The 15,098-nt window shown below is 45.9% G+C and overlaps 1 protein-coding gene across 3 annotated transcripts; it reads right to left on the bottom strand.

The window, feature by feature from the left end:
- Window positions 1-448: 448 nt before the first annotated feature.
- On the bottom strand, window positions 449-4,113 carry LOC100828745 (WD repeat-containing protein 25). 3 transcript variants are annotated; one of them, XM_010241433.3, is made up of 5 exons: window positions 3,726-4,113; window positions 3,113-3,274; window positions 1,875-2,359; window positions 1,061-1,095; window positions 831-995 (listed from the first exon to the last, which is right to left on the bottom strand). In XM_010241433.3, exons 1-5 carry the CDS (start codon window positions 4,036-4,038, stop codon window positions 965-967), a joined length of 1,026 nt encoding a protein of 341 aa, XP_010239735.1. In that variant the 5' UTR covers window positions 4,039-4,113; the 3' UTR covers window positions 831-964. The 3 variants fall into 3 exon arrangements, with proteins under 3 accessions (XP_003579310.1, XP_010239734.1, XP_010239735.1); XM_003579262.4 differs by having other exon boundaries at window positions 449-1,095; window positions 3,726-4,112; XM_010241432.3 differs by lacking the exon at window positions 3,113-3,274 and having other exon boundaries at window positions 449-1,095.
- Window positions 4,114-15,098: the final 10,985 nt, after the last annotated feature.

Here is a 15,098-nt window from a genome sequence, read left to right as displayed (position 1 = left end):
ATGATCCCCTAACAAGATAAGAATTCCGAGGGGCAAGGTATGACCCAGTGGTGGGTAGGGATTAGGATCTGAAGAACATGCAAAACTCAACTCAAAGTTGTGTGAGTTAGACAATCCATAACGAGTAGATCTTTCAGCCGAGGCTCCGCTGACCAATCTTTAGGACTTTCGCCCCCGGTAAACCCATGCTAGCTATGGAGATGTCCCAAATTGTAGAACAAGCATAGACAAGGTATGAATTGAAAAGGACTAAGTCTCATGATTATTGTGCCTTACCTTCCCTACTAAACTAGCTGCCTGCTCTTCGTCCAAAGTCTTCTGTATACATCGAGACACAATTTATTCTTTTAGGCCGCATTCCTAATAGAACCAGATCAGAGAAGTGCAAATTGTAACTGGAAATCCAATGATTACTTTTTGTTTTCAGATCTATGTTTTGCAAGATTAGTTCGTTCAACCATCCAGTCAAAATATCTTATGCGAAGTGTGTTTCGAGACAACATAATACCATGCACCATAGCACTCATCTACAAGATAAAGCACAAACTGGCCCAGAGAAGTACAACCTCCAGTAAGAAACAGCAAACTGTGTCCCAGCTGTACATAGTGACACGCTTTGATAGAGAAACAGTGGACCACAATTACCCAAACTCAAAGCTTAGTTACGATTGTAGGAATAGGTCAAAAGGACCTGAATCTGAACACTGCAAGTATTAGTGTTTTTCATTCAAAAACAGTTACTTCTCCAGTCCAGCCACATGAAGCAATCACATTTGGTATCACAGGGTGGTATGCAACATAAGTGCATGCTTCTTTGAAGGCTTCAATTTTCCTCAAAAACTTTGAAGATTTATAATCATAAAAGTAGATACAGCCATCTGATGAACCAGATGCAAGTTCCCTACCGCTGAGAGAGAAACTGCACTTTACCGGGAAACCCCACACTCCATGACCTTCGAACCGCCTATACCTGTTTAGCTTGAATGGTGGCCTTGCTGAAAAAATCGCAATGTAGTTACCATTGGACTGCGCAATAAAAGAAGACTCGTATGGGTGGTACCTCACACAAGGACAGGTGAATGCTTCTGTATAAACCTGCGATACAAAGAGTGATTTTTGTCAAGTTACAGTGATTATACATACAAAATTCGAGACTAATTCCAGAACCTCTTCGAGAACTAACAGTGCTTTGCTATTAAATTCAAAATACATAAACATGAAAAAATTACTTTTAGTCCACAGAACAATCATTATGGATACATTAATGGGCACAATTACAGCACTAAACTCAATGGAATGCTAATGTGTAGGACTAGGCGACTAGTGCCACACAGCTGGAGATTCGGAAGGCCATTAGTACGGTAGTATTAATATTAATATTAAAATATACATGTCAGAGTGGCTTAACATCTCTTGCAGTTTCTTTCAAATAAATTAGGCAGTCCGGTTTACATTAGGAGGTTGAGTGAAGTTCAAGTAAGATCAGTTGATCATATAAAAGCACACCCTCATGTAATCTATATAGGACTAGCAATTAATCAAAAACTGATCACAAATATGTTTGATAGAGTTTGCAATCCTATTAGTATCCTAGTATACTGAATGCTCCAGACAGGTTTTCCTTAACTCATATATATCCTGAACTCTAAATTTGCACTAACTTGACAAAAATAATCTATACAAGGGAAAATTACTTAACTGTCCGAATAAAGCTAAACATAACAAGTAGATAACTGAGCAATTTAAATAAGGATTGTTCTTTTTCTATCGAGCGCCGATTGAATGTGTGAATACAAATGGCGAAATATCATGAGGTAATGGAAAGAAGATAATATGCCATATGAAACTAATGATAAACGCTAAAATTCTGTTACCTGGTTAGATAAAGGAACTTGTCGCAGAATATCCCATATAATTATAGAGTTCTCACTAATATTGCTTCTGGTTGTGTCAGTTGAAGAGATAAACTGTTTCCCATCAGCACTGAATTCAATGTCAAGGATGGTGCCAAGACTTTTATGGAACTCTGTAGTGGCCAAACCACTTCGAATATCCCAGAGTCTAAGAGAACCCTTCGAACCACCAGACAGGAAGATATTTGAGTTACTTGGATTGAACTTGATGACCTCCACAGCTTGATCCTCCTTGAATACACTTATTTCCTTTCCCTCCTCGACATCAACTAGTCGCGAGGAACAATCAAACCCTCCAGAAAGCAATAAGGGCCGATGAGGGGACCACCTCACATCCTTTACAGCAGCAGTGTGATATTTTAAAACTCGAGCAGTAGTATTCCCTTGGTTCCATACGTTCCATATGTGCACTGTATGGTCCATTCCAGCAGAAGCTAGAAGATGTCCTGTGAAATTTCTTCTTTGTGAGTATCTGCTGGAAATCAAAACATTACATATTTTGCCGCACAATGAAAAAATTTAGAGACAGAATTTACCAGCAAATCATCTCACGCATCACATTTAGTAGCAGTAATTAAGAGTGAAACACAATATTTTGACATGAAAAGAATCTACATGTATATGCTGAGTGAAGCCACACGACAACAAGGTCACATATTTGAAAAAATGCATCCAGCTTTCTTCCAGCAAATAATAGAACATGATCCAACTCTGTTCATTGTGAGGAAGAGAATGAAATAGTATGGTGTGTTTAGTCTAGAGGCTGCTATTTATAGATAACACTTTGGCATGTTCACACCAGTAACTTTAACACCGATGTAAAATATCAGGAAGTGTGTTGCATGTGCTCTGTTTAGTACTTCCTCCGATTCTAAATTGTTGTCGAAATATTACATGTATCTAGACACTCTTTAAGAATAGATACATCCATATTTGGGCAAATTTGAGTCAAGAATTTAGGATCAGAGGGATAGTTCATATACCAGATCCAATTGGTATCATGTTAGAGGACCCAATGTCATAACATAACCATGTTATCATGAACCAAAAAGGTAAATAGCAAGAATCCTACTTTTTCTTCGATATCTGATGCATAGGCCTTAACCTCCTTATCATTTGTAAGAATGTTTACTTATAATTTTTAAGTATAAGCTAATGCTAAAAGCAAAGTAGAAGTATATTATGCAAGAACTACTGACCATGACTTGGTGCCCAATCCACAGAATTAACTGCTTTAGTGTGACTCCTCAAAGACACTGAAAGCGTCAAAGGTAAACTGTTGCTTGATCCATGTTTCAGTTGAGACCGTAAAGAATGCAAAATATCAGCTCTAATATTTGAATCAGCTAGAGATCCCACAACTGTAATAAAAGGCACATCACACATGAGTAAGGAACATGAATACTGTTAAAAAATTGAAAAAGGAAACAAAAACTGAAGTACATGTGTTTTACTCTAAACTCAGAGTCCTCATAGGACGTAAAAATCACTCTCAGGGACTAATAGGACTTTGTTGTTCTTACACATTCATTAATAAGCGACAGCTTTTGATTCACATTTTCCCACGAATTCATCACAACTCTCCACATAGATTAAAGTTCAGCCACTGAAAGTGTATGTAAGTAGACATGATCCATAATGAAAAATCAGTATACTATCAACAACTTAATTTATCTTCACACATATCACACAAGTGCCAATGCGTATCAGGATATCCCTACTTCCAATTGAACCGGAATCAGAAATGTAGCATGACTTATGCAACTATTTGCTTGCGTGCCAAAAGGGGCGGCAAGAGACAAGAGTACTCACCGGGAGAATCGAACTCTGGTGCAATCGGCGGAGGAAGCGGTGTGGCTGAGCCCACGGGCACCGGGGACGCCGCCAGGAGGGCACGTTCCCTCTTGGAGACGTACCTTCCGCTAGCGGGAGCGCTCAGCGGCGGCGCTGCTTGCAGAGGGGCGGAGAGGGGACGAGGTGGTAGGTATGGGGTAGGCTCCCACCGAGGCCGCTTCGGGGGAGGTGGGGCGTCGGAGGGGAGGATTCTGGTGGCCAAGCTGGGAGCGGGGGTGCCGTCCGCGTCGTCGTCGGAGGTGGCGCCATAGGCGGCGGAGAGGAGATCCATCGGCGGGAGGGTTTCAGTTCCAAGCCACGGCCAACTTCACATCGAGAGTGTTTTCTCAGTACCGGAGTACATTTTAAACGCTTCGCTGAAAACAGATATGTAAAGTTCTCTAGGAAAATTGACATTAAGCTCCACCCGCATGCCCCATTTGGTGTCACCGTCCCAAATATATTTTTAGGGTTCCGTCGTGCACCAGCCGCACCCAATATCAACTTCCCCAACAATTGAAAATAGGCAAAATCTAACTAAATTCGGCGAAATTAAATTAAACATAAAGTTTTTATTACATAATTTTAAAACAAAAAATAGCCGCGCTAGTCGCTGAAGTTGGCGAGGTAGGCGTCGTCTTCGTCGTCGGAATCGAGGGTGATCGGCTCCACCTTCACCTCCGTCTTCTGCTTCTTCCTCGCCTTATTCTCGGCCGCCTCCCTCGCCGCCTCTTTCGCGCTCCAGGTCTCGGCCTGGGCATCCGTCATGGCGAGGCCGAGGCGTTCTGCCTACTGGGCCTCGCGCTGGCTGGCGCGCTCTGCCGCCAGTAGCCCCGGGAACTCCTTGGGGTCGCCGTCCGAGCACCATTCGAGCGCCAGGCGTCGGAGCTCTGGCTCCGGCTTTGGTCGGACAAGGCGGAGATGGCCGCGAGGCGGCGAGGGCACCCGTCGGCGGGAGGACGAACCCGTCTTGTCCTTGATGCGCAGTGCCGGCGAGGAGGCACTCCGGGAGGACGAGCCGGAGCCGGAGCCAGTTGTCGTGGTGGTGTCACGACAAATGCCATAGGATGGCTTGAGTTGGGGCCAATGGACGAAGTTGGATTCGGAGAAGGGATGGCATGGTGTAACCACACACAAGTAACCGTGAACACGATCTTTACCCAGGTTCGGAGCCCTCTTGTTGAGGTAACACTCCTACTCCTGCTTTGTTAGTATTAGCCGGGATACTAGAGGGCTACAATGGTGCTCCTTGAGCTGCATCCAGAGGAGGAAGGAGGTGAACTTCTAATCTCTAAGAGAGGAACCCCTCTCACAGGAGGGGTGGAGCCTCTATTTATAGGCTAGAAATGTCACACTGACATGCGGGCCGAAATCAAACCCTAGCTTCCCCCGAGCCCGTCGGGTACGCCCATAGTCCCCTTCGGATTGTCCGAGAGGGGACAACGCTGCATTGTGCTTTACTTACAGCCAGACGACGTGCACTGTAGCCACGCCCCGGCCTTCGTCACCTGTCCTTCTACGGTGCGTCACTGTGCAGTCGTCCGGCACAGCGCTGTGAGCAATCGTCGGGACATGCGCGGCCGGGACTACATCTTCGTCGGCAATGCCGGATGCGCAACCACAACCATTGGCAGTGGAGCCGCCTCGTCAGCCATCACCGCAGCCTCAACAGCCTCAAGCGACAGCATCATCGCGGCCACAGCAGCCATTGCAACTGCAACCGACACAACTGGCGGTCGTCCAGGCGAAGAGAACTAGGACCTCTGCCATCCCGCCAGGACAGCAGCCTCTGAGTTCATCCGGTCTGCCGAATTTTACGTTATTCCAGGGTACTGAAGGAGTTCCTCTGAGGACGACAAGTGGGCACGGCTGGGAGTCCCTTGGCCATTACGCCATGGATTGGAACAACGCCGACAGTCACGAAGTTAACTCCGGCACATTCCAAACAGCGCAACAACATGCTCTGGTGGGGCCATCTCCTGTGGCAGCGACTCCATAGTCGGTGGTGGACCAGACGTTCGAGGCGAGAGTTGCCTTGTTCGAATCTAGCCGAGCTGCCGAGGTATGAAAATCTCTTGAAGTTTTTATTCTGTCTTTATTATATATATTCCTAGTCCCCGAGGTTCGGGGCGAGTAAGAAATAGTCGGCCTGAAGCTTACCTCGAAAACACTTCAAACACTATTCCCCGAGATTCATGTCGAGTTTAGAATAGTCGGCCTGAAGCTTAAAATTGCTTCAAACACTATTCTCCGAGATTCATGTCGAGTTTAGAATAGTCGGCCTGAAGCTTAAAATTCCTGACTTGCCTCTGCTATAAAAGATCTGAACCATTATGCAAAAATTGATTGTGGATCACTTGTTTGTAGAACTGTATGAATAAGTGCAACGCGATCTTCAAAATCCTGCTTGCGTCGCACCGGAAACTGGTGGACAAGCACAAGGCTTTGGTGGCCGAGCAGTGGAACAAGGGTAAGTATACTTTTACCGACATAAAAACTATGTCGAGTTGCATATGTACTTTAAAAACTGACGTGTGCCGACATAAATAGCCGGGGACGATGCACAAGTGCCCGAGCTGCTGAAGCGTGTCACGGAGGTGCAAGGTATGACTTATTCCGTATTTCCAACTGTACCAATTTCAGTCTTTAACACTTTTAACCTATCTCTGCAATATAGGAGAAAAATCCCAGCCGGTGGAGCAACATCGGGACGAAGTGACTCGGCTGAGGGCGCAAATTGAAGCGCAAGGCGAGGCGCATAAGGCCGACGTAGTTGAACTTACCTCGGCGCTTTCTGCGCAAGCCGACGAGAAGATCCGCCTGGAGGGCGAGGTGCAAAAATATAAGGATCTTCTCACCAAAGCCGAGACCCGAGCCACCGCCGTCCAACAGAAGATGGCCGACAGCACACATTTGCTAGCCGTGTGCTTACGGGACCTCGGCAAGATAGACGGATTGCTAGCCAGTAAGTTGGCATACCCAGATCTTTTCCTTTGACCATTCAACCAACAATAGCAATGTGCCGGGATTTGTCATCACTTCTCTTTTTTCTGGCAGAAATCTTCCTGCACTCTACTGAGGCAGCTCAAGCCGCAGTGATCAAAGCTCGCACGAAGAGGGATTCCTCCAAGGCACAGTCATCAAAATACGATATCGAGGACTATCTCATCAGCATCTGGACCCGCGTCAAGCGATTGAAGACCTTCGGGATTGACATGCTCAATGCCGGCATCCGCGTCTTCCAAGCTCTCTAGCCGAGAGAAGAAGCGCCGAATGCCATCTCGGATTTGGCCAAGCGTCTTCTGGAGGTGGAGGACCAGCTCAGCGAGGGGCGGGAGTCGGCCGCTCGTGTCGGCACTGACGAGGCACTGTCGTTCGTACTCTCTTGGTACGACGGCATTAACCTCGACGTGCTGCAATGCATGCGTACCGACTCTCCCTTCCTCTCGGATCCAGAGCTGATCGCCAAACGTCAAGAACGGGCCTATTCCTTTATTCAATATGCCGACGTGCATTCCTTTGTGGAGGGTCTGAGATTGGACGCGGAAGAAGAGGCGGCCGAGGAAGAAAAAGAGGACGTGGACGAGGAGATCATCGCCGAGTCACCTCCCGCCGAGACAGATATCCCGAGCACTAACGCCAATGACCCTGCCGCCTGAAGTCTTGCCTCTTGGTGTCGGAAAAACTTTTAAAATTGTTAGATCCCCGGGATGCCGGGTGCAGATGTAAATATTACTTCAGTACTCTTGTTGTGATGCACAATGGTTCGAATCAGTTTATGCCACAAGTTATCGAGTTCTTAGTCAAGTCCCCGAGTTTAGTTTTCTGTTGGTTAAATTATATGACCTCGGCTCTTTGTCTGCCTTGTCGGCGTTCGACGTATGAATCACGAAGTCATAGAATAGAACTTTCAAAAAAATTTAAACTCATGAAAGTCGCCTGGAAATGCCCGGTATAGAAAAAGAGTGCTGGGTTAGAGAAAATGATGCGCATCTCGGCTCGCCTGTTTGGTTCAGGAGTTTCAGCCTAGGACCCCTAAGAAGAGAGGAAGGAAGCCCACGCCGGTTACACCTGTGATTTACTCTAGTCTGCGCAGAAGTCCAAGATCAAACATCTTTAAGGGTTTCAAGGTTGATCAGCCTTCTGATTGTAAGAAACATGATTCCAAGGTTAAAGACAAGATGGTCATTGATATGTCTGTTGCTTCCTCTTCCATACCCGCCCTTATTTTTGTTGAAGATCTTCAGAGGATTGGTAAGGAATTCTGTGCTATCCCTGATGAGGATATCACAGCTGACAAGCTGGTGGCTCAGAACAGTGAGGATTGTTGCTAGGGTGACAGTGGACAGTGAAGCGTCATGCTGGGTCTTTGTGTCAGTGTTTTTGTTCGGGTTGTTATTTTATTATGATCAAGACTCATATGTCAGCGTGGTTCTATGTCAGGGTTTTAAATATGTGTGATGAACCTTGTTTTGTTAAATGCTTGAGTTATGTGTGTTCAAACATCTTTTTACCAGTTTGTTTTAATGTCAAGTTTGGTTAGAAACTGGAATGTTCTTTGCTGGAATGTTAGAGTGATTAACTCCGAAGATAAGCATGCTCCTCTTAGAAAGCATATCAATGATTGTGCTGCTTCAATTATCTATCTTCAGGAAACCAAGAGAGAAATTTTTTATCACTCTTATTTAAGGAAATTTTGTCCTAAGCGTTTTGATCAGTTTTCCTTTGTTCCTTCTGTGGGTAACTCTGGTGGCTTGATTACTATTTGGAATAGTTCAGTGTTTCAGGGAACATGTGCTTTATAGCTCTCATTGGGTCATTGTTATACAATTCAAATCAACCCAAAATTCCTCTTGCTGGACAATCTGTAATATTTATGGCCCTTGTGAAGGTGAGAGAAGATCTGAGTTTGTTGATTGGCTCTATGATCTACAAATTGGTAATGATGAAAATTGGGTGCTCATGGGTGATTTCAATTTTATGAGATCTTGTGAAAACAGAAATAGACCGGGGGGAAATGCTGAGGACATGAGGTTATTTAATGACATAATAAGAGTTCTTGAGCTAATTGAAATCCCTATAAAGGGTATGAATTTCACTTGGAGCAATATGCAGGATTCACCTTGCTTGAACAATTGGATTGGGTTTTTACTTCCTCTTTTTGGACTGACAATTATCCTAATACATCTGTGAAAGCCCTAGCGCGTCCTGGCTCTGATCATGTTCCTTACTTATTGATAGTCCAAACAAACATCCCTCGTACAAAGATATTTAGGTTCGAATTTTTTTGGATTCATCATTCGAGCTTTAAAGAGACAGTTGATGCTGCTTGGAGTATTCCAGTTCATGCAAAATCCTCGGATGCTATTTTGAATGCTAAGCTGAAAAATGTCAGACGTGCTCTTAAGCTTTGGTCCAAATCTCTTTCTAAACTATCTTTATTAATTGGTAATTGTGACAAAGTGTTAGCCTACTTGGATGCTATTGAGGAACTCAGAAGGTTATCAGTTCCTGAAAGTAACTTCAAGAAGATCCTTAAAGTTCACATTCTGAGACTACACTCTTACCAAAATCAATATTGGAGAAAACGTTGCACAATCAGATGGACTAAATTTGGAGATGAAAACACCAAATTCTTTCATAGAATGGCTACTGAAAGACATAGGAGAAATGCTATTGCATCTTTACAACTTCTTGATGGACAATTAGTTGAATCACATGAAGAAAAAGCTGAGGTTCTTTTCCATGCTTATAAAAAGAGATTAGGTGAATCAGACAATCACATTAGGAGCTTTGATTTGGTTAATCTTATTAAGAAAGTGGAGGGTCTCAATGTGCTATCTGTTCCTTTTACTAAGGAAGAAATTGACAATGCACTTAGGAAATTCCTATTGACAAGGCTCCTGGTCCAGATGGATTTAATGGATGTTTTTTAAAATCTTGCTCGAGTATAATTGCTGAGGATTTCTATCAAGTCATTAAGGATTTTCAGGATAATAAAATTAATCTTGTTAGCCTGAACAACTCCCTTATTACTTTAGTACCTAAGAAGCTTAACCCTATGGGCCCTCATGATTATAGACCCATTTCTCTCCTCAATTGCTATTTAAAATTGTTGACAAAGATAATTGCTGATAGACTTCAAACCAGATTCTGGAAATAATTCATAGAAATCAGTATGGTTTCATTAAGGGAAGATCTATTCAAGATTGCCTAGCTTGGGCTTTTGAATATTTACATCAGTGTCAAGCCTCTGGAAGACAAGTGGTCGTGCTTAAGTTGGACTTTGAGAAAGCTTTTGATATGATTGAACATGATGTCATCCTGCAAATGCTTGAGCATATGGGTTTTGATGGGGTTTGGCTTAGTTGGATTAAAACTATTTTGTCCTCTGGTCATTCTGCTGTGTTGTTAAATGGGGTACCTGGTAAAAATTTTAAATGTGTGAGGGGGGTTAGGCAGGGTGATCCTCTCGCTCCACTGCTTTTTGTCCTTGTAGCTGATTTATTGCAAGCCATTATTAACAAGGAGCACCAAATGGGTAATTTGCAACTTCCAATTCCTAGAGAAGGATGTTTTCCTATAATTCAATATGCTGATGACACTATACTTGTGCTTCCTGCTGAAGAAGGGCAACTTATGCATTTAATGGAAATCTTACAGCATTATGCCACTTCCACGGGATTGAAGATCAACTTTCATAAATCAAATTTGATTCCTATTAATCTGAGTGATGCCAGAGCCTCTGAGCTTGCAGACATCTTTGGCTGTGCAGTTGCCTGAATGCCTTTTGCCTATCTTGGATTATCTTTAGGAACTGCACAACCAACTATCACTGATTTTTCACCTCTGGTGGATAGAATTGAAAGAAGAATGTCTAGTACTACTGCTTTGCTCTCTTATGGTGGCAAATTGACAATAATAAACTCTGTTTTGTCCTCTCTTGCTACTTACACCATGTGCTCGCTACAACTTCCTGTCAAAATTGTGGATCAAATTGATAAGATTAGAAGAAGATGTCTATGGAGTAAGAAAACTGCTAATTGGGATTCTAATAATGCTCTGGTTGCTTGGGATAAGGTGTGTCGACCTAAGAAACATGGTGGTTTGGGAGTCCTTAATCTAGGAGTGCAAATCAGGGATTATTGCTCAAACATTTTTTTAAATTCTTTAACAAGGATGATATCCCATGGGTTACTTTATTATGGGAGACATATTATCAACAGGGTGTCCCTCAGGCCATGAGTCCAGTGGGCTCATTTTGGTGGAAGGCTGTTCTGAAATTAATTCCCCTCTTTAGGGGTATTTCTTCTTGTAAGCCAGGAAATGGTGACATAGTTCTCTTATGGAAGGATTCTTGGTACAATGAGGAAATAATCTCCACAAAATTGGCTTGCCTTTATTCCTATGCGAGAGATGAAGATATGTCTATTGAGAAATATTGCAACCTTGGCTCAGTTGCTGCAGGATTTTTAACTCCAATTTCTCCAGAAGCTCTTGAGCAAATGCATGTCCTGGGTGAGTTAATAATTGATGCTGCCATCTTGGGGTACTTCCTTTTCATCACGTAAATTCTATAAGCTTTGTTACTCCAAGATCAACACACCTGCCCCTTTTAAGTGGATATGGAAATCTAAAATTACTCTAAAGGTGAAGGTTTTTGTTTGGCTTCTTCTTAGTGACAGATTGAACACCAGAAATATGCTCTCCAGGAGACACTTTAATATTGATTCAAGTTTGAATTGTGTGTTTTGCAACACTGGAAGTGAAGAACCCTTGAATCACCTCTTCTTGGAGTGTTCATTCAGTCAAAGGTGTTGGAGACACATTGGTATAAACTGGCCAATAATTCTACCTGCATTGAAGCTCTTCCTGAGATCAAAAGAAGATTTAATAACCCTCTCTTTTTTGAGGTGTTTTTGTTAGCTGCTTGGAATATCTGGAAAATCAGAAATAAACTCATTTTCGAGGGGGAGGGAGCCAATTTCTAGGGTTTGTTAGCTAAGTTTAAATCAGATTTATCTCTACTAGGCTCTAGGGTGCCTCAACCTCTTTCTCCTTCTCTTACTAGTTTGATAGATCTTTTCTGAATAAAATAGGGGAATGCCCCTATTTGTACATTTGTAAATATGTAAATATTATTTATTTATAATATATACAGCAGTAGGAGCCTCTCCTACTGTTTTTGGTCAAAAAAAAAAAACTCCGTACTCATGCTCCAGCTTGCCATGAAGCGGGGTTGCGGACAACAACTAAGTCATAGAGGGAGTTTTCAGTTCCAACACACTGCTAGATCGACATAAGATTACACAATCAAGCCAGGCCAACATACAAAATAGATAGATGGAAACACAACTTTCATATAACATGGGAGTCCCCGAGTTTCTTTTAAGAACCCGGTGGATAATTCATTGTTTCAAAATATTCTACATAAGGAAAAATGATACAAATACTCATCTCTCAAGTATAGAACGGACGAAGCAAAGCTACATTCCATGGCCTCTTAGTTTCCTCGCTAGATCTGTCCATCCTGTTTGTGTTGGGGTCCTGCGCATCTATAAGATAGTACGAATCATTGTGCAACGCTTTGCTCACAATGATGGGTCCTTCCCATGGAGGTGACAATTTATGCATGCCGGCCATGCGATGCACAAGCCGGAGCACGAGGTCTTCTTCTCGGAACACCCGCAGATTTACCTTCCGGCTGTGATAACGCCTAAGGTGCTGTTGATAAATGGATGACCGGGATAAGGCCAATTCCCGTGCTTTTTTGAGCAGGTCGACATTATTTTCTCGGGCTTCCTTTACCTCGGCTTCCGTATACATGGTTACTCGCTGAGAGTCATGCTGGATATCGGCTGGTAATACAGCCTCCGCCCCGTATACGAGGAAGAATGGCGTATAGCCCGTGGAACGATTCGGGGTTGTCCTGAGACTCCACAGTACAGCCGGGAGCTCATCTAGCCAGCATCCTGGAGTGCGTTCTAGTGGCTCAATTAGCTGAGGTTTTATGCCGGCTAAGACCATGCCGTTTGCCCTCTCAACTTGCCCGTTGGACTGAGGATGTGCTACTGAGGCAACATCAAGCCAGATTTTCTTCTCTGCGCAGAACCGCGCAAAAGCCCCCTCTGCGAAGTTTGTTCCATTGTCTGTGATGATGCTGTGCGGGTAGCCGTATCTTAAGATGATATCCTTTAAAAACGACACCGTCGTCTTGCCGTCACACTTCCGTATTGGCTTTACTTCAATCCATTTGGTGAACTTGTCCACCATGACCAAGATATACGTCATGCCTCCTCGTGCACGCTTGAAGGGCCCCACCATATCCAAACACCAAACAGCAAATGGCCAAGTGATTGGGATGGTCTTGAGCTCGGATGCCGGCATATGAATCTTGCTGGCATATCTTTGGCAACCGTTGCACTTCCTGACCATATCTTCCGCCTCCTAAAATGCACTCGGCCAGTAGAACCCATGCCGAAATGCCTTGGCCACTAACGTTCTTGAGGATGCATGATGGCCACTCTCCCCTTGGTGAATATCCCGGAGGATTTCTTGTCCTTCTTCTGCTTAGCAAGGCTAGGGCGACTACTCTATGAATCATTTTTTCTACCTTGTACAGTGAACCGGGCGCTGCATGGCATCCAGCATGGATCAGTGGGAGTGTATTTCGTGTGGCTGTGACACGCGTCTAGGAGACGTGTCACGCTGCATGCATTGGCACCTGTGGTATCCCCTTGTCTATAAAAGGAGAACCAATGCCACCGGTCAAAGGGTTCTGTTCCGATCAGTCTTAGTTCTAGCCCTAGTTAGAGCCATCGCCAAGTAGCTCCCGGGGAATTCCGGGACACCTTGTAAGCCACATACATAATCTTGAATATAACAAAAAGAAGGACGTAGGGTGTTACACCTCCGGGTGGCCCGAACCTGGGTAAACTTGCGTGTCCACACTTCGTGTCTGTCGTTACGCCGGCGATCGTTGGAGCGATCGCCTCGCCCTCCACCGAACCAAAGAGGGGGTGCTCGGCATCCCCGGTGCCGGAGACCCATGCTCCGACATCTGCGCGTCAGGTAGGGGGGCGTGCAGAGAGCTTCGGATGACCGCCAGCGTCATAGTCTTCAACACTGGCTTCTTCGCCTACGACATCCTCAACGACTAGCTCACCATGCCGCCCAAGAAGGTAGACGAGCCCCGGGTCGACTTGCGCGACACCCTCGCCATGCGCACTCGATCCCACGACGCCGGTCGCGCATCGCAAGTACAAGGGGACCAGGGGTCCCCTCCACGATAGCAACAGTAGTCACAGCTTCCACCTCCACCTCCACGCCCGTCGGCGGACAACCGGCTGAGGGGGCTTGCGGCGCCTAGCGCCGGAGCCAGCCGCGCGAGTGACCACAACGCCACGCACGCCAGCTAGCGAGTCCACTCGCGGGCTAAGGACACGCAGCGATAGCTGCACCACGACCATAGCGCGTCGCGTGCGACGCCAACGGAGTCTCGCCCCACACATCCGAGGGCACCGGGTGACAGGGGGGAGGGCAGTCAGTTAGAGAACCAGCAGCCTCCCGCCCAAACACCGGCGGAAGCTATCATTGCCGCACGTGTCATGGTGCGCTAAGAGCCACCGCAAGGCACGCCGGCGCATGACGCGTGGAGCGCGGAGCTGGACGCGCTCCTCGCGCTCGCTGCCCAACAGCCGCCAGGCGAGGGCGGCCCAGCCGGTTCGGGCCGGGGACAGAACCCGGGACGTGGAGACGCGCCCCGCGTCTCGGGGCACGGAGATTACTCTCCGCCGTCGGGAGGGCAAGGAGGCGAGGATCCCGAGGGATACTCGGACTCATCACCCACCGTCACGCCAGGTGACGTGCAAGGCGTCCTGAACGCCCGCCAGCAGGAAGACCTCCGCTAAGGCTTGCAGCGCTGGGGCCGGCGCGAGGCAGAACGATAGCGCCCCGAGGAGCAGGAAGACGCTCCCATGGGCGTCGATGATGGCTGCGCCGCATCACTCGCGAGTTGCGCCGGGTGACATGGCCCTGCAAGTTCCGAGCGCCAACGCTCGGGACGTACGACGGGACCGTGAATCCCAAGGACTTTCTCCTGACCTACACGTTGGGCATGCATACTAGAGGTGCCGAGGACAAGGTCAGGGCCAACTGATTCCCGATGGTCCTCAAGGAATCAGCGAGGACTTGGTTGCGCAACCTGCCCGCCGGGTCCATAGCCTCTTGGGCTGACCTGCACGAGCAGTTTGTGAATGCGTTCCAGGGTGGGTACAAGCACCCAGGAACCATGGCGGAACTGCACATGGTAGTGCAAAAATCGGGGGAGACGTTGCGGGACTTCACCAACAA

The sequence above is a fragment of the Brachypodium distachyon genome, chromosome 5, assembly GCF_000005505.3.
Source record: "Brachypodium distachyon strain Bd21 chromosome 5, Brachypodium_distachyon_v3.0, whole genome shotgun sequence".
Taxonomy (NCBI): domain Eukaryota; kingdom Viridiplantae; phylum Streptophyta; class Magnoliopsida; order Poales; family Poaceae; genus Brachypodium; species Brachypodium distachyon.
This window is presented reverse-complemented; position numbering and strand designations above follow the sequence as displayed.

What these genes read in the sequence shown, in the direction of transcription:
- LOC100828745 (XM_003579262.4), bottom strand. Translation starts at nt 4,038, where the DNA reads ATGGATCTCCTCTCCGCCGCCTATGGCGCCACCTCCGACGACGACGCG. An exon ending in ACCAGAGTTCGATTCTCCCG is followed by an intron (nt 3,275 to 3,725) that starts GTGAGTACTCTT and finishes CTTTTATTACAG; the next exon opens with TTGTGGGATCTCTAGCTGAT. An exon ending in GGATTGGGCACCAAGTCATG is followed by an intron (nt 2,360 to 3,112) that starts GTCAGTAGTTCT and finishes GAAATTTCACAG; the next exon opens with GACATCTTCTAGCTTCTGCT.